Source organism: Gambusia affinis, linkage group LG21 (genome assembly GCF_019740435.1).
Source record: "Gambusia affinis linkage group LG21, SWU_Gaff_1.0, whole genome shotgun sequence".
In the NCBI taxonomy this organism is placed as follows: Eukaryota; Metazoa; Chordata; class Actinopteri; order Cyprinodontiformes; family Poeciliidae; genus Gambusia; species Gambusia affinis.
Window position 1 is genome coordinate 4,282,634 of NC_057888.1, and position 20,409 is coordinate 4,303,042.

At 37.3% G+C, this 20,409-nt stretch overlaps 1 protein-coding gene across 7 annotated transcripts in view; it reads right to left on the reverse strand.

Moving 5' to 3' along the window:
- dpp6a (dipeptidyl-peptidase 6a) overlaps nucleotides 1-20,409 on the reverse strand; it is a 289,142-nt gene that overhangs the window by 74,469 nt on the left and 194,264 nt on the right. The window contains exon 1 of one of the 7 annotated variants that reach the window (XM_044103998.1): nucleotides 13,691-13,723. The exons of the other annotated variants lie outside the window; for them this stretch is intronic. Coding sequence (XP_043959933.1) covers nucleotides 13,691-13,708 — 18 coding nt within the window. The 5' untranslated portion in view covers nucleotides 13,709-13,723. Of the gene's footprint in view, nucleotides 1-13,690; nucleotides 13,724-20,409 lie in introns of those variants that run through there. 7 annotated transcript variants of the gene reach the window in all.

Below are 20,409 nucleotides of genomic sequence, written 5' to 3' on the forward strand. Positions count from 1 at the left end.
CTGCTGCTAGACTGATAAAACGTGTTTATTATTATTTTACACTGTAAACCTCTGGAGGTCAAGGACCGCAGCCGCAAATGAAGCTAAACGCTACTAATATGTCAGACTACTAGTTTAGAAAAATTACCTATAATAATATCAGCTCACTTTCTAAGTTAATCCGAAGAAAAGTTATACAAAAATCTGAAATTATATTCAATAATAAAGAGGCAGGCTCACAAATACGCTTATAAAAAATGTCTATACTCCAGTTTTTAGTTTATGTTTTTATCTTTAGCCAATTTAATGAACTGTCACCTTGCCCAGACATTTATAGCTTTGTGTCCATGCTAGCAAAAGAATTTGACTCCTTCGTTCATCACAAAAAGAAACGCATCTACCAGCTACGTGACGCCACGACGCGCTCCACCACACATTTGTTGAGACCGGGATGAAATTAAATTTATTTCACGATTCATCCGTAAACCTACACTTGCAGTAAGCATCAACTACAGAACAGCTCCCGGCCGTGTTCAGTTTATCCGCTCACCTGTATAGTTGCACCCGCCGCGCTCTTCACCACCACCAGGTAGCAACTCAAGGAGGAGAAAAACCGCCGTACTCCAATCATCACAGCAGTTATTTTAAGGATGCTTATAGGTCCCCCAACAAAACTGTTAAAAACCCAGACATTATCATGAATTAGTGAAATCCTCCCAGACTGGACTTGAAAATTGGAGATTATTCTGCTAACACTTGGTTTTAGTCAACAACTCACACGGTGCGCTAATTAATAAAGCAGGATTTAGAGAAACTTTGAGGCAGATACATTTTCCTCAAGAAATGTTAATAATTGAGGTACTCAAATAATTGGGGGAATTGTTACAGCCCTACTTCAGACCCATGGTAAAATCGCTTAAAACTGTCCATTTCAAAAGTTCAAATACCAAATATACCTTCATATTAGGAATGTGCGATATCGCATAAAATTCTTATCACGATATATATTGTGATGGGTGGTGGTAACGATGCATTGCGATATGATTTGTATAAAATTTAGAATAGAAAAGGCGGGGGAAAAATCACATAATTGAATAGAGTGAATATATTTGTATGTATTTAGTGTTTGTGTTTTAGAGTCCTTGCTTTGAGTGAATGTATAGAGAACAAAGGTTATATTTGGCCTGTAAAGTAATGGAAACAGATCTCTACTTTCCCTTTTTCAGCATGCAGCAGCACCAGACTCACCCCTGGCTCAGTGTCATGTTTCACACTCTGTGGCTTGAATCAACAGCAGTAATGTCCGCGCTCACTCTGCACATTCGCACGTGACAGTTGGCGAGACCTGAAACAGACTGGGATCTTGTTTTTATTCAGGTTTGGGGCTGCATCCCTCAGACTTCTGCACCCTTCCTGTCATGTTTTGGTCACGCTTCAACCTTCCCTGTCAGCGAATCTTCCCTTCAGTCTCTTAACATTTTATTTATTCAATGTTCCGGCAAGGTCTGATGTGCCACTTGTTCCCTTTTTTTTTTCTTCTCCATCTCATCGGTCTTTCTTTTTTCCAATTCTTGTTCCTGCGGGTCGCTTGTAATCACCTCTACATTACTTCAGCACATCAGGTCTGGCTAATTGGTCCATTTGTTATTATAATCATAGATCATTGAGGCGGGATTGGGAAGGTTAGGCAAGGTTTTCAGCCCGTCTGTTTTCCAGTGATTAGCCCTCAGGATTAACACGGAAAGCTAATTTTGCTCCTTTTTCAGCAGTCCAGTTGTTAACATAATTTAAAACATTATACTGTGTTGGTACAATTTCTCTTTTGAAAAACTGTTTAGTTTATTAGCAACAAATAAGAGCTATTCTAGCTGTTTTGCAGCTTCAGTCGCTTGTTTAGTCTTAATTGGCTGTCGGCTGAATTCTGTTTCTAATTAGTCAAGCTGCAAACGTAGGCCGTCTGTCTCCGACTGTGGAAATGGAAAGGGCACAGTTGTTTTTATGAAGACTTTATGCTCCACAGTCAGATGAAAACAAGATGATGTGTGTTATCTCGATGCGAGTTGTTGACGTCTGAGGGATTGTATGTCAGAAAACTGTCAGTGGATCACCAGATTCCTGACTGACCGACAACAGCATCAGCACTGGCATCCCACAGGGCTGTGTTTTCACACCACTGCTTTTCTGAATGTACAAAAATGTCTGGACCTCAGTGGACTGTCTACAAAACTCTTGATTAGTGACAGTGATGAGGCTGCATTCAGACAGGATTAGACGGTCCTCACTAGATATCGATTAATAAGTTAACCTAAAGTTGACTAAGAGCGTATCAAAATATCTAATTTAGCTGGGCGATAAATTATCCCTGAAACTATTTTGATAAACAATAATAATGTTGTTTTGAGACCATTTTCAAGAAATATAGTTTTCCCTCTCAAAGACCAATAACTTAAACTGGAATTGGAAGATATTAAAAAACAATAAATAAGAGAAATAAAAGACACACAACCAAAACCATAAAGAAAATGATTATTATAAAAATATTGAATTTATTAAGCTCATTTTCACTTATTATGCAATCGATTGACTAATTAATCGATTGCATAACTATGCAATCATTTTATAAAACGTAATTTACATGTTTATAAGTTTTATATTTCATGAAAATTCATGAAAATATTCTTATTTATATATGATTTTACATTAATCTATATATATTTGGCAGAACATTGGACACCATGTTCTTTTAATGACTTACTGCATGGACAAACTTATTCACATGTGGTTTGAATTGCGTCTCTTATTTAGTGGAAACACCACAATTGCAAAATCGTATTTTTTCCAACATTAGCGAAATACTGACAAAATTTTGCGCACATGTGTAAAGAAAACACAACTAATAACAGCCTGATAGCCGACTACAATCATGTTAGCTTTATGATGCTAAAGTGACTTTCTGTATTTTACCTGAAGATGAGAAGATAAGGTCTCTAAAAACATTACAGTGTGAATAATGAGTGATTAACTGTAGAAGATATCTGCAACCTACTGAATGCAACCTGGATTTCTGGTATTGTTCATATTTTATATTTTAAGCCGGTTATACGACAACGCAGGGAAAGTCACACGAGTGGAGAGAACGGCCGTTCAAGGAGACTGCAGCAAACAAAGAGAGGAGCATTCCTCTGCAAAGAAAACCAGCAACAGTATGCCAGGAGTCGATCTGCAGAGAATAAGGACTTCTTCCCTGACGCTCTGACAGACACCTGCTGTTCGCTCGCACAAGCTGCCAACTGAACGGATCAAACTTGCAACAGGGCCCAGACAATCGGGAAAGAGATCCAGCTCATAAAATAATAAGACCCATGTCTCTCAGCTCAGATGTAGACTGAAACATGTAGCTGGGAGAAATGGAGGAAGATAAAAGTCTTTTACTCTACAAATTTAATAGGAACTAAGGACGCCTGAGGGTGTATGAAAGGCTTTCTCTTTGAGAAACTTTTGTAGTTGTATGGCTTTAAACACTGAGTTGTACCGATAAGAGACAAAAACAGAATGATAGATTAAATTACACACAGATGTGTTTTTTTTCCTCCAGTCGAGGCATAACGAGATCTTGCAGTAACGAAGTAACTTCTTGGGAATGTCTCTACCAGCTTTTCACATCTCGATTCTGTCATTTCTGGCAGATTTTTCTCTGATTAACAGCTCTGGCTCAGTCAGACTGAATGGAGATCGTATCCTTCCCAACTTTCTTGCCAGAAACTGGCATAATTTCTCGGTTGGATTTAGGTTTCGGCTTTGACTGGACCATTTTAGCACATTTATAAGCTTTTATCTAAATGATATCATCGTATTTCTCTGTGTTTAGATTCATTTATTGTCATTTGATTGCTAAGTTTTGTGGCATTACAGAAATAACGATAGGATGATAAAATCTTACCTCTTTGCATTCTTTTTAAATAATTGTACAGCAAATCAGGTTAAAAAAAATCCCATAACCATTCAAAATGAACTTCATCAGGATACTAGTTTTATAAAAATAAAGTGTGATATTTACCACTAAGCTGCTCACAGTACCTGCTTTTAATCCTGTTTTAAATGCATTGATATTTATTGAAAAATGCTTTTAAAGTGGAACTAAATCCATGTAAAACTAAAACCCCGCCCCCAAAAGTGGGTGGAGCCAAAATACAATGAGGGGATGGTCAAAAATGGAGAGGAGTAGAGAGTTGGGGCAGGCATTTATCTTATCATATCGTTTATTTATTGTGTAAATTTTGTGAAATTTCCCTGATAAATTTCAATTATTGATTGTAAATTACAAAAACGAAACAGTATGATATTATTTTTGCTTTTTAATCCACTAGAGTATCAATACATTTGAAAATATGATTAAATGCTGTTACTGTGTGCATTTCAGTGATATAAATCAACCGTTTTTAAAGTAAGTGTTTCAAATAGGTGTTTTTCAAGAACAGTATTTGTGTTTGTGGCTTTATTATTGCAGTCACAGCTGTACAATTTCCTACAAAACATTGGTAATTTCAATTATTTTTTATCACCTTTATTATTACAAAGTTTTGCGATAATAATCTAAGTCCATATTGCCCACCCCTCAACTTAATTATAATTTGTCACTAAGTATAAAGTTGCTATGTTTAGCAACTTTCCAGGCCCCTATAGTGACTTTTTTTTTTGTTCTACACAAAAGCGTCCAGCATTAATACGGTTTACACAAAAATATCCCAATAAAAATACCTCTCTAAAAGTCCAATTAAGAAGTTTCATCTGCAAAACAAAGTTTATTTGGAGATTAGTTCCTCTTAAGGGATTTTAAATATTGTTAATTTTAATTTATTGTAACAATACATCTGAGCAGCACAACTTCAGGATGTTTGCCGTGTCTGATTACAACAATTTCCTAAGAGGACTGACATCGTTCTGTCAACAACAGCTTTCTTCTTGCCGCTCTTACACAAAGACAACAGTTACAGTTGTAACAAAACAAAATAATAAAATTTCCAAGTACATAAAATTCTAGAATAATTAAATGTTTTGTGCTGGGAGTTGTATCTCAGTGACGGCAAATAAATAAACGCTTGGCAATGAAAGGGTTAGATGATTAAAGCAGAGCTTATTATCTGATGGTTTCAGTTTCTCTCTTTAAAAGTTTCTGAGTTTAATTTCCATCTGAATAGAAGATGTGGTCCAGGCCCCAAATTGAGGGATTTAGTATCTCCGCTTGTTTAATCCTCCTCAAACCGACTTGATTTCTGCAAAACCATGAACACATTAATCTGAAATCTTCTCCCTTCTATAATAAATTTTTTTTTCTCACAGGTTCCTCTTGCATTTCCCCTCTCACCCTGGTTTGTTTTTCTGTAAATTAAAGATTTAAAAATCGAACTCGCCTGGGTTTATCTGTGTTTCACAGGTCAAAAAGCATCCGAATTCCTCTAGGCAGGCTCGTCGTTCTTGTCCATACCGGGCGCAGCGATGGGCTGCAAACAGACAAGCTGTCTTGTTTGTTTTTCAGAGACAGGAGAGAGATAATTTACAACCGGACTGGGTGTGTGTGTGGATGCAAATGTTACTTTTTGAGGTTTTTCCACCTGATTTGTTTGATTTGAGTATGAATCTCTTCCAGTCCATTAGAGAGCACCTGACTTCTCTCTGCCGTCTGAAATCACTTGTTTTAATAAAGCAAAGAATATTCCACAAAGTAAAAAGAAAACATCATATTTTACCAATAAATATGATTTTTACAAACCTATAAACTCAGGGCTCCTTTATATGCCAGTCCACATTGTGCAGAGGCAATTAATCACATTTAGTCTGCTTGATCATCACTATGGAAACAGTTGAAATAAACCGGGTATTTATCCCTATGGCTATAGCTCTTTGCATGGTAAACACTTAATGACAGAGCTAAGCAAGCAATGAGGCACACGCGCATGGGGAGCGCGTCCCCTGCTTGCATCTCATGCATAACGCATGAGGGCAAATTTCAATTTGTCAGTCCTCACACAGATTCTTCTTCTTAGGAAAACAAAAACAATGCAGCCAGAGTGAGTTTCTTCCCGTTTCGTCACCTTTCCACGCAGCGGTGAGCGTCTCCGCGTCTGTCAGATGAGGAAAAGTATATGAGCAAAACTTTATGAGGCTCTGCTCAACAAAAGATCTACGTTTATCTCTCCGGGTGGGAAATAACTCGAGTTATTCCTCAGTTTAACTTTTTGTGCAACTACTGTTTAAGGACCATTAAGTGTCAAAAAACTGTTAGAACGCAAACGGAATTACATCAAGTTTATGCAATTAATTTGCTTAGTTTTGTGTAAAAAATTAATACAAAAATTATATATACCAAGGTCTTTCAACTTTTATTACTTTTATCTTTTTATATGTACCTTTATTGCAGTAATTTATTCAAATATTGTCTTAAATATGTAAGATATGAGAAAAAGATGTCATTTTGATACCTACGGTTAAGTTACTTTGGTTAAAAAGATTCAAACTAAAATCCACTGTATCATCTCAGCTTCCTGTGAATACTAAACATGACATTAAAGCAGTTTGACTCCGTCTGACTTTGTTGAGAAATAATCATAATTTATTCATCTAAATCCGTCTGTAGACGGTTCCACTCACAAAAGGTCAAGAGATCAAGTTGGAGGCAGTATCGAAGAGATTAAAGAGCAAATCTATTTATTTTCTTATGTGTCAGACCTTTTTGCTGGGATCTTTTTTCAGCTGATGCATGACGCCTTATTTGGAAATATATAACTTATAAAAAATATGTTTGTTTTTTATTCATTTGCTTTAGTAATGTAATCAAGTGATGTGTGGACTGCTGTACGATGCTGCAGCTAACTGTAATTAAACTAAACATTTATATATTACTTTAAAACCAGCTGTAGTGTTTGTGAGCATAAAGTTCCTCAGATAAGACAACATGTTGGTTTTCTTTAGTTTCTACTTAGATTAGCCTTTCCAAATGTTCCTCCTGCATGTTTATCTGCAATATGTTGTAGCGATTAATTTTTTCCCTGCGTCAGAACCAAATTAATAAGGCTGTGAATCTTTATTTTGATGATTCTTCTGCCAACCACGATAGCCGGATTAGCCATAGCAGCTAATGAAACTGTCCTTAGTCAGAGGACTACTCATAGTCACTGCAAGATTGAGTGCTACAGGAAATCCTTCCTGCCCACAGCTTCACCATCCACAACAATTAGAGGAGTTAAAAACATTAAATTTTCCTTTGGGATTAAATAAAGTAACTTTGGACTGAACTGAATTTACATTTTCAAATACAACCAGGCTGCACAGATGGCCTTTAAACTCCTGGGTAGGATTCTAGGTTTTGAAATTTTCTCCTGACTTTGTCTCCACTCTTTCTTTGGAAAATTGATAAAAAGGAAAAGAACATCAATTAACTCAGGCTGAGCCCTTTAAAAACAGCCTGAAAGATTTTTTGACAAGTCCACGGAAACTATTGTGGATATTTTGGACTGAGGATGAGTTTTAGAAACGCCAGGAAAAAGGAAGACGACACAATTAGTTTCTCCGAGGTTTGAAAATCTGAAACTTATCCTTTGTTATTTAAATTAGATCCACACAGATTACAGACAACAAACTCTACAATAACCTGTGCGGGTTAAGTCAATATCACTGCCTGCAGTTTTTCCATCTCAATACGCCTCAGAAGGCAAATCCACACTGTTAGCTTAAACACATGCACTCCATTTAAGTCCATAAACAGATCACCAAACAGCAAACTGTTTGCACAAGTTTTACCCCAAAGACTAGGAGTCAAACAGATTTATCATTAATGCTTCCTGTTTCTCTGTGTAAACAGAGGGTAAGGCTTCAATTAGGTGCAAAACCTGAACTGGTGAATGTGCATAAGCAGCCGTTAGATTAAAAAAATAATAGTTTCCAAAGACACCAAGAACAAGCACATCTCTCTGTCTGCCACTCTTCGAAAAGCCTTTAGTTGGAAATGAAACGTAGCATGAAGGAAAACGTCTGTCCTACCATCAAAAATCTGAAAATCAACAAATATATTTGCTTTTTTCACATGAGAAAGTTTCAGCTCTAGGTGTGTCTGACATGAAACAGAGGATGAATCTGTTGGAAATTATTCCATGCCCACTTTTAAATACAATAGAGGACAAACCCTACTGTTAGGAAAAGCCCTGGGAAACGGTTTAGACAGCATGGCACCACTTGCTCTTTGAAAAATAAATATATTTTACATAAATTGCTTTAAGTGTCTACTTAAAATGGGGTTTCACTTGGTTAAATCAACACAGAAATAGGCTTTAGCAACTAAAATTGAAGTCTTTAAGACCTCTTTAGAACAGTGATGAAGGCAATTTAAGTACTGTATCAAAACAAATCTACAATACTTACACGTAAATAAACATGTATAGAGAGAGAGATTTAAATTTCTTTGTAAATAGCTGCAGTTATTAGCCTGTTGACGCTAAAAGCTAGCTAGTTAGCAAGGGTATAATAGCATGTGACTTAAACTTTTGCCTGACAAAAAAAGTCCTGTAAGAAAAAAAACCCATTACATATTATAATGAAAGAAAAATTAAGATCTCTGATAAAATTATTTATAGTTAAATTACATTTTACACAAATCTAAGACTTTTTAAGGCCTTGATTTTATATATATATACATATATATATATATATATATATATATATATATATATATATATATATATATATATATATATATATATATATACATATATATATATAAATTTAAGACTTTTTAAGGACCTTGAAGAAAACATTTTTCTGACCTTTCAGTTCTTGGACGTACATCCTAAAGAAAACCTGCAGGGTGAGCAGAAGAGGAGACAAATCAGGAAAATTTAGATTATGAATCTGAGGTTGGCATTTATTGTATCGTTTATCGTGATAAATTTTTATATAATCAGAATATTGATTTATTCTTGTCGTGACAAATTCAAATTTTTAATGTTTAAAAGACACTGAAACTGTCAGCATTGCCTGGATTGTTATTTTTACCATTTTTCTCCTCTGCTTTTTTAATAAAGGTGTAAATAAATATTAATAAATTTGAAAATACGCTTAAATACAGTCATAAAAATCACACTTCTTTATGTGACTGGTATCCTAAAGAAGCGTATTACAAATAAGAATGTTTTTAAAGAGCCGTATTTGTGCTTGTGAGACAGTGATTGCCGTGTCACACAGCTATTTTTTTATTTTTAAGCCCATAACACCCACCGCCACCGCCGTACCTTAGAACTCCAAACTATGAGCAAAGAGCCTCCAATCCAGAGATTGGTTCCTTCCAGCTGTGGCTGCTGGAAGTCAGGAGGGCACAAAACGAAATTCACCTCCCACCACTCAGAGTATTGGGTGCATAAAGATCAGTTTACTCTTTATCTGCTCACCTGCCACTTAGGTTTTATGAGATGCGGGTTTGCTGCTGCTCAAGCTCACTCGAGTGTTTTTGCATGGAAACTTCCCATCTGCAAACTAACTAGAAAGTCATCTGAGCCACTGTGGAAAACGGCGAGTGGGGTGGAATACAGAGCGGATACAGACTGGAGGGAGCACTTCACTGCAGAGTGCTGTTTGTCCCCACAGCCCACACCCACTGCTATTGGTATTCACCGCGGCCAGGCGGCAGCGCCAGCGTGTGCCGCATCACTACAGAACAATTTCAAATTGAAAAGCATCTTTCCCTATTGTTCTTATCTATCAGCCTTCATTCAATAACACACACTTGTTGTTGCCCTCCTGCAAAATAAATTGCAGTCATGGAAACAATATGCGGCAGCGCCAGCCGCCGCGCTCGCTTCCGGGAAATAAAACGCCCCGAAACCCATTGCTTCCAGGAGCGGGAGGCTAATAAAAAGAGGCTGCTGCTCGTGTTGATGTTTATCCAGGCTAATGCTTTCTGGCCTGCTGTGTTTTTTTATTCCTTCCTCAGACAGGAAAATATGACCATTGATGTCCACAGAATAGACTCCCAGTCTCTTTCATATCAGAGTGTTTGGCTGAAGAGCTCTCAGAGCGACAAAGGCCCCGATGCTGAAGAGAAAGTATTTTTCTTTCTGCTGAGAATAAAAATGAAAATCACCTGATTTCACCTGCAACAGAATAATATCAGCACTGCTTGGGGATCTTTCTCCGCTTTCAAACCGTGCCCACGGAGGAAGGTGGTTACGCATTTATGAGTGAGGTCACGTATAATGGCCACAACACTGAGGGCACAGCAAGTTTTCTGCAAAAACCCAAAGGACGGGAAAAGGACAGGACTGCTTTTCTGGGCACTGCAGAGTCCAAACATGGACTTCTCGTCCATTCAATATGTCTGTGTGGCCATATCGTCACATTTCCACAGAAACTTTGCAGAAAGAGTCACGTTCCTTTAGCTTTTTTCACATTTTGTCTCATTACAAGCAAAGACAGACCAACAAAAAGTAGCGCATAAGAATAATAAATAAATGAGTCTGGTTTACATTCGTAATAGTCTTGAAACAAAGCGAAGGACCTTCAAAAGTCACATTTAAAACTGAATCCCAATATAAATCAAGCCATTCTGTGAACAAAAACAGGAAGAGAATATTAGTTTAGTCCATCTAAACCAGGGGTCTCAGACTCGCGGCCCGCGGGCCAACTGCGGCCCTCGGGACGATAGTTTGTGGCCCCCACCTTAATATGAAAGTTTAATGTTAGTGTGGCCCGCGAGCAGTGATGTCAGTAACGCGTTAATTTGTAACGCGTTACTGACATCGGACCACTTTTTTCCGTAACGAGTAATCTAACGCGTTGCTATTTCAAATCCAGTAGTCAGACTACAGTTACTTATCAAAATCATTTTTGCGTTACTATCTTCTTTTGTTATGTAATCGTATTTCCTCTACTCGTCTTGTCGAGTGACCGACGTCTCTGCGACAGAAATGTAAACAATGGAGGGAGATGAGCATTTTGTTGGTGGAAAAACTGGAACTATTTTGAGATTCTGCCGCCAAGTCCGACTTTTGGGCTTCATTTTTAAAGTCGCTTGCCGATTTAATGAGTGGCGGAGTTGCGCTTTTGGGCTCGTTTTTGAACGTGAAGTTGCTCATTTGGGCTTGGAAATAAGCAGAGACTCATAATAAATCCCAGAATTTGTCCGTCATTAAGGTAGTTTTAGTCAGTCTCTCCCTGTTCATCATTTCTCAGATGATCCGTCCCACTGTGTCTTTGTTAATGTCAAGTTAATGTATTACCTCTGAATGACGTCGAGCTTCGCGTTGCGCTCCAGAAAACTACAAACATCGAGACTAATTTAAACAGCGCAATAAACGTGAAAACAGCCACGAATGAACGTGTCCGTAGTTTCCAATAATTATAATGGCAACTTAATTCTAATTATTAATACTAAGATAAGTGTCGCAAATCTGTGCAGCCATCTGAGCTGTGAGCTGCAGGAGGAGCTCTGTGCGCAGTGACACCAAATGCAGGGCCGTAACGCAGAACCTGGAGGCTGGGGGGGAGGAAAGGGGGGGGGCTTTAAAATCCTTCTTAGAGTTTTCCAGACAACAGTGGACCACAGAAACTACTCACGTTTTTTATTTTTCTACAATTTCCTCTTCAGTTCAACCTTATCAGTGGAGACACATTGTTGATGTTACCATTATAAAATAGCTTACAAAAAAGTATTGGCAAAGCTCAATGTGATTTTCACAGGAGGCAGAGCGTTGTTGTTAGCACCTGCTGAAAGTAACTAAAAAGTTACTTTTAGTGTAACTTAGTTACTTTCCAAATCAAGTAGTCAGTAATCTAACTAAGTTACTTTTTCAAGGAGTAATCAGTAGTCCGATTAAAGTTACTTTTTCAAAGTAACTATACCAACACTGCCCATGAGTTTGATATGAATGGCACTTTTCAGTGTTGTGTGCGGAGCTGAACTAACTTACCAATCACAGTGCTTCAAATGGAGCTCATTGACCCGCAGTGCCACTCTGAACTCAAAGCCAAGTTCAGGGAGGTGAGTGGAAAAGCAGACAAGCTTGGGCAATTTTTGAGAGAATTGCCACCCAGCTTCCCTGAGCTTTCCCGAATGTTCAAGCGGACCATGTGTCTTTTTGGGAGCACATACTTGTGCGAAAAGCTCTTTACCTTGAACTTCAATAAGTCCAAGTACAGGTCCAGACTTACTGACGAGCATCTTCAAGCTCTACTTAGGGTCTCAACTGCGTCCTCCCTTAAGCCAAATGTGGCTCGGCTATGCGAGAGGAAACGCTGCCAGACCTCTAGCAGTTAGAAGTAGGCAGAAGAAACAGTTTATAAACTGTTATATTCATAACAGTTTATGTTCAATGTTCCATTCATGTTCAGAAAGTTAAAGGTTAAAGAACTGTTAATACAGCCATTTGAATCTGAATTATAATAATTACATTTATCTAGTCTTCTATAGCTGCTGTGTTATTATTATATTTTATTTATTTATTACTGATTAATTTTTTTTTCTTATGAATTGTTAATTTATTTATTTTTTCATCTTATTTTGTGTTTAAAAAATAAAAATAAAGACATTTGATAACATTGGAATGTTTTTGTAAGAGCTTTTCTTGTGGAAAACCCGATGCGGCCCAGCCTCACCCAGACTCTACCTCCAGCGGCCCCCGGGGAAATTGAGTTTGAGACCCCTGATCTAAACTAAGAGACAGTACTGTAACTCTGGATGAGCTGCAGAGCTTCATAGCTCAGGTGGGAGAGTCTATCAGCAGGTAAACTGGTCTGTCTTAATTGAGGAAAAGAGTAAACTTTACATTTTGTCATGTAGCATCGTCAAAACAAATCAAATATGTTGGTCGACATTCCAGTGACTTCAGTGTTTCAGCTGCTCTGCAGTTTTCTGGAAGTTTGTTCCACATTTGTGGTGCATAGAAGCTGAATGCTAGTCAGTTAATTATTCCAACAGTTTAAGGAAATCCAGCAGATTGCATCAAGTCATTGAGCATGCATGGAGCGACAGTGGAGAGAAAAAACTTGACCTTCACAAGAAAAAAATAAAATAATAAAAAAATCAACTGCAATCAAACCCAAAATTATTCACATCCCAGGCAGATTTTCTTTGAAAATCTAATTGTTTTGTTCTGGTAGGAAATGAGATGAGAGTCACTCGTGAAATAAAACCTTCTAGAACTTCATATCTTTGTATATTTTTGCTTTATTTTTTTTTAAATCAAATTATCTTTTGCATTAACCTCCAAATCAATGAGGTTGAAGGCCAAGACCTACATTTTATGTTAAAGTGAAACTTCAAGTTTGTTATTTTAAATCTATTTTCTGTCTTCTGAGCCTTTTCTTCCATTTGGAGATCGAGAAGACGCAGTAAACACTTCATACCGTTACTGAAATTATTTTACCCTGCTTCTCTCTTCAGTTTTGCCTCCAACTTGGCCTCTTGTTCGTTTGACTGCGACCATCTACAGATAGATGCTGATGAATAAATTATGATCAGATCTCAACAATATTAGAGAGCTTTAGCTTTTATGTCATGTTTAATATTCACAAGGCGTTGGAAAGTAAACTGGACTCTTGGTATTCACAGAGTTAGTCCTGATGTCTGCAAATAGTCAAGACCGCTACTAAAAACGCTTAAACCTGCCTATTTTAATAGTTCAAACACAAAATATATCTTAATATGCAGAGTATAAACTGTCCTCACTTCTACAGAAGCCAACATCGACAGTTTCTGTTTTCTCCAGACTTTGGAGATCATGAACCTGGAAGAAAAACATGTTAGACAATGACAACGCTAAAAACATGCAAATTTGACATTGTCACTGATTTGTCATATAATAACAAGACATTTTATATCAGTGAGTTATTTTGATAGAATGTCCGATATTAAATTTTACAGCTAATATCGGTACATACCGATACCACGCCGATAACATCATGCATCCCTGGAAGGAGTCATGTTTTCAACTGAATAAACTACATTTTGGACTATATTAACATGTTTTAGAATGCAACTGTAGTTGTCGGGGGTATTACAGAAATAAAGACGTTTTATTTTTAAAGAAAGAACGATAAGCCTGTGCAGTACCGTCCAGCACGGTCCACTGCTTCTCTCTGTTTGAGAGCGGACTCAGCTGTTTCAACAGACGAAGAGAAATTAATCTGCGGTTTGAGTGTTTGCTGTTCTGATTGTTGGGTAAATGTAACAGCCTCTACAGCTAAAGTGACCTCAGTGTGTGTACAAGAGAAAGTACAAGCAGGCTGCTCTGCGCTCGGCTGCTGTGGAGGTTTTATAGATCCTGCAGCTCGCTCCATGTTGGGGAACACGCCTCTTTGAACCCAGACGGCTCATTAAACCGCTCTTTCTACGCCACACTCACTGAAACATCACATTAGAAAGTTGCGACTCTTCACCTGATAGGAAATTTTGACATTTCTAACAAGCAATGCTGTGGAAAAAGAACACGTTACTACAACTTTCTTCAGTTTTTATTTTTTAGTCAGAATAAATTTTCCTTCATTATAGGAAAACCAACAGAACCAACTGAAGAAGTAATCTCTCCATAAATCCAGAAGCTGCTTGAGAGAAAACTGGAGTGATGACTGCAAATTGGTCTTTTACATAGCTGTGGAAAACGTTTTGCAGAATTGTTTTATTTCTGCCACATTAGATGGTTTTGAAGCATCTTCTGCAACTAATGCACAAATTAACTTTTTTATTTTTTGCTTGTAGACTACGGAGGGATTATTTGTTTGTAAACACAGAGGATGCGTGAGCGACTAGACTGCAGAAAGAGCAGGCCGGCCTTTAAACGCTCACTGGTTGCCATAGTTACCTGCATTGATCTCGTTTTAGCAGCTAGCATGTTGTCAGAGTACTTTGACTATTTATCTCAGGTTGATTATGAATAAGTTATTCTATCAAATTGCCATTAGTGAGTAAGATGCGTGTTAATGACGTGTAAGCGTTAAATGCAGGTGAATCAATAAATGACGAGAGAAAATGACCCAAATGTCAGATATTACTTACCATCAATTTGTTCTCTACATAAGACAAACATGGTCAGCAATAAGAGCACAGGATTAGAGTTTTCCTAAAATGAACATATTTATTTAAAAAAGAAAACGTAATTTATATTCAAGAGACAAAGAACAAATACAATAATTTCTTCCAAAGTTGGTCACAATTAAATAGAAAACGAAAAATGGAGCTGCATCCATAAAGGCCGGTGATAAATTAAGCCTCCAGAAATTAGAAATGCAGCAAATTAAACAGGAATCAGTGCTGAAAATATAACCTCTGCTTCCTGTGGGAGTTGCACCAGGTGAAGAGATGTGATCTGCACTGGTTGCTGTTTGTGAATTATTTTATTAGCCTAATTATAAACAGTTTAGTTAGAATAATGTGTTCTGAAGGCGGCTGAAGGAACGTGACGTTGACTGATTATCCCTCTATTTAAAATGGATCCCATCTTGTGTGTCCTTTTTTAATTCTGCAACGTTTAACCTAAAACCGTCTTAGTGCTGCCCTCTTTGGGTTGAAAGGTGGCTACTGCAGTTGAAACGATACGACTTGGTTAAAGTCGATGTCTCAGTCCGGCGTTTGGGTAAAAACCATGCGAGTCACGCCACTGCTGCGAGTCAGGAGTTTAAATTGTGAGCATTGATCGACAGTTTTTCAGTTTTCCACGTGTGAATCATTTGTTCTGTGGACACAAAGTGGGGAGTGTCCGAAAAGAAAGAAAAAACTCGCCACGTTTGTCGTTTTTTTGAAACAAAAAAAGACGACTTTCCTTGTCCAGACCAGGCATTTGCGTGGCCCATACTTGGCCACACCGTCAGTCTTGTAGCTCCGCCCACTTTGGTGGACTTTTTCAAAATGGCATGCTTACTCTTTCATGGCTTTCAATGATTTTAGTTCCACACTAACGTCACAATGCTGAAATGTCAAACTCAAATGGTTCTTTCTATGTAGGAGCAAAACACAATTAATTAAAATATAACTATTTTATCTTCTTCGATCCAGGCGACACCAATTAGGGATAAATTCAATTTAAAAAATACTTAATTGATCCCAAAGAGAAATTAGAGCTTGTTGTTAGATCTTCGCTGCTTGGAAACACAGTAGATAAAATAATGTTTTCCTCTTTGATTCAGTTGTGCAATCACTTTATTTTAGCCAAATAAAGGAATCGGTAATCGCTTTCCAAACATGTTTTTTAACCTACTTCATGTTGTCAGAAAGGTTCTAATTATTAAGTGAATTCTTGATCTTACCAATCAGGCAGTAATCAGGCTTTATGAATCTGAGCTAACTGATGATTTTTACAAAAACGGAAGAGCAAAACTAACAAAAACGTGAAAAAATTAATTAACCAAAACGAAACATGTTGAATCAAAGCTTTGTGATCCGTTTCATCGATTCAAGATTTTTTTTTTAAGGTAGTCCCCGATACTGAAAACCCGCTGCTCTTCTTTGGAAAAGCAAGACGTAACGAGCTCTCTGAGACCTTGGCACAGACGTTACAGATGCCTGCAAGTCCGGCAAAGTGTAAGAAAAGACCTCCAACCTGTAGAGAAATAAATCATCCCAGAACTCCAGTCACACGGATTTAAAAAAGAACAAACCGCCTCGACGAACTCAGCAATTTCACATGAAGGCAACTTCTGCAGCTGCTCGGTGTCAGAGAGCAACTATCTGGCCTCCATGTTGGAAAGAAAGTTTTAATGTCACAAAAGAAGCTCAGTTTGTCGGATGGACATTGATTGCTTCAAGTCGAACAGCACTTTGATTTGACACCAGTAATGATGAGTTTTCAGGCTACCAGCTCCTTCTCCATCTATCAGCTTCACTTTAAGCTTTTATATCTGCAGAAAGCAGAAAAAAAAGCAGTTCATTCATTTATTTGAGTCAGTTTTTTCAAATAGAATCTCTTGATTATTCCCTATACACCGCAACCTGCTTTATGATTAATTAATATTATTATTATTATTATTATTATGGATTAATACATTTAACAATGTAATATCTTAACAGATGGAAAAATTACTACTTTCAAAAATATATAATTGCAAGAATAAATCGACCTTTCAGTCCAAACTAAAATTATCAGGCTATTCACAATAAAGCTCAAATATGGCCTTCAAAATAAAAGCATAGACATTAAATTTAATCAAATTCTTGAAAAAGTGGGTTCAATTACAAGAAAGGGGAATTATGCTGCTGTTTCAAAATAAAAACTTTAGTAATTTATAGTATATATTAGTTCAGAGACAAGTTTGCACTAAGTTGACTAAGCCAAAGACGAAACACTAAAATGTTAGTCTTTCAAAATAAAGCACCCATACATTCTCTTCAAAACAGCCTTCAAATTAAAAGTTTAAAGATGTAACAGTAAATTCTTTAAACAGGTTGGCTCCACACTATTGATACTGATTATGCTGCCCTTTCAAAATAAAGGTTGGAGACACTTTACAAATTAAAAGCTTTGATACATCACAGTTTAGATTTACAAATTAAAAGTGTTGATACTTCACAGTTTAGCTATTTGAAATGGGTCTATATTAGAGTAAAAGTTAAAAGTTTGGAATTTCAAAATAAATATTGAAGAAACCCTTCAAAATAAAAGCAAAGATGTCACTGGGTGGAACCTTACAAAACTCGTTTCATGTTACTAATGTGACTAAACCTGAAAAGAGGATTCTGTAGCCCTTTCAAATTAAAGCTCATTAAAGAGCATTTTTCAAAGTAAAAGCTGTAATATTTCAGAGTTTCGACGTACAAGAATTGATTTCCACACAGGAAAATGGTCTAAAATAGATACAAAGAAAAGTTATTAGACTGGCCTTTCAAAATAAAACTTAAGGAAGCCATTAAAAAAGAAGTAAAATTTTATAAGATTCTTGTAATTGTTTCAATAGTAATGTGACTAAACCAGACCTGAAAAGGGGCTTAGTTGCCTTTTTTTTTTTAAAAGCATAGTTTTCAAAATAAGAGCTATGATTTTTAGCCGTTTACATTTTTCCAAATGTAGATTCTCCATTACAAGTTTAACTAACAGTGACAAAAGTACTGCATTTCAAAATTAAGCTTGCTCTTTTCAAAATAAAAGTGTCAATTTACTATTGGACAGGTTATTGTAATTCAAAGCTCCACAACGATAATTCACGAAAACAAGCCATGAAACCAACAGATACTATTGCTCTTTCAAAATAAAACAATAAAAAATTTAGAAAACTTTCATTTTTAATGCTTCAATCATCCCAATTTGGATACTTACTGTTACTGGCCACAAAATGTTTAGCAGAAATGATCAAAGTCGTTTTAATTTGTCTTAATCTGGGCGCCTTTATGGGTCGGCTCTGGTTTTTCCTTCATTACTCTGCGGCTTCATTCTGAAGACTTTGTAAAAAGGTTTCCCACAATGTAAAAGGGAGTAGAAACAAGCTCAACGTTAATAATGCATAAAACAACAGGAATAGAGGCATGCATTGTTTTATACACAGAGCTTGTGGCAGCAAGTAAGGAATTCCTATTAGGCCTCCATATTAAAATATTGAAGACGACGATTCTTTGTATGCCTGCTGCATTTCTGCTTCTGACATTTTCCAAAACAGAAACCAGCGCTCTTGTAATGTTTCTCCACTTTCCTCATGCTAACCACACTGTAGCATTAAGGAGGTTCCCAGAAAGTAAAAAACAAACAAAAAAACGCCATAAATTTAGCAGGAATGTTTCTTATTCAGGTCTCTTAATTGGTTTTTCTAAATTCTCCCTAGGTGTGAGTGTGTGTGTGAATGGTTGTGTGTCCCGTCTGTTTTCTGTGTTGCCCTGCGACAGACTGGCGACCTGTCCAGGGTGAACCCGCCTCTCGCCCGGAACGTAGCTGGAGAGGAACCAGCAACCCTCCTGACCCCACTAGGCATAGACATAAATTATTGTCCATGTTGTCTCATAAAATCCCAACAAAACAACAAAGTTTGTGGGTGTAACTTAGAAATTTCAATTCAAGTCTGGCACTCGGGTTGCCAAGCAGTCAGTTACTGGTGAGGAGAAATAAAGATCCTTCTAAAAAATTATTTCAACTTATACAATTAACAACAAAATAAAATAAAAACTTGGCATTTTCCTTCTACTTCAATTGTATCTTTTGCATAAAATCCCAACAAAACAACAAAGTTTTTGGTTGTAGCTTGAAAATTGTGAAACAAAAAGGTTTACTTCGCTTGTTGCAATCCCACTCAAGATAATTACACTCATCACGTCATTTCGCTGGCCAAACCATCTCCATCTGTGTGGCTCTAAGCTCCTCTATTGGGCTTTTCCACACGGACACAAAGCCTGACATTTCAATTCAAGCCTGGCACTCAGGTTGCCAAGCAGTCAATTATTGGTGAGGAGAATGCACTGAAATAAGGATCCTTCTAAAAACAACCAGCACTCTGTGATCCTGAACAAACCCTCAGCTGTGTGCCAAAACAGTTAGGGCAAAGCGAGAGACGGACAAAGCTCTGGGCTTTGACGGACACGCTCAGTGGGCTGCAGATAATGAGCCCTGATTGTCACACCTGAGGATTAAGGTGGCCGGCCGATTGGTAGACTGAAAACATAAATGCATCGCAGTAAGTTAACTTGAGTGTATCTTGATTTATCCTTAAAATGTTCTGGTTATGAGTGACTCAACATTTTATTCTACCACAACCCCTGCAGCAACAGAATCGATTTGTCAATAAAAACATTCATTCTTTACCCTCCTCTTTATTCTGCTCCCTATCTTCTAACAATCTATACCGCCGCTGCTCCCATCTGAAAATAGCCTCTCTTCTTCCACAAGAAGGGAGCAGTTTGTTCTCCCACGGCTACAGAAAAACGAAAGGATGATGCAGAGAAAAGAAACAAGCACAATCCTCCATCTGGGCATCAGATCTGAACACAGAGACGCACCCGGTGGTCAGTCGCTTTGTGATGAAGCTCAACTGTCAAAAACAAAAAGACGGGTTTTTGTAGGACCAGAGATGAGGGGTTGTTCTCTGCAGGCGATCCGTTGGATTCCAACGATCTCTCAGAGATCAGATGGGCAACATTAAAAACACAGTCGTTACTTTAAACACTGATTTTTTATTTTTTTTGCAAAGTAGCTCCAAAATATTTGTGGAACATTTGCTGATTCTTCTATTTTTAGAAATAAATGCAGCTTGGGAAGCAACGCTGCTTGTCGCACTATTGGCTAGTGTTTGTAAAAGCAGCCAATCGATTAGAGACATTCATTTTCTTTGTGTCCCCCAGAGTGTAAATAAGAGTGACTGTAGATATTAAGCTTCAACAGTACTGCCAAGATGGTTTCCACTGTGTGTATTATTGAATATTAAGGGTCACTTGATGCTGAAACTACTAAAAAGGCAGAAATGAGCATTTTAGAGAGT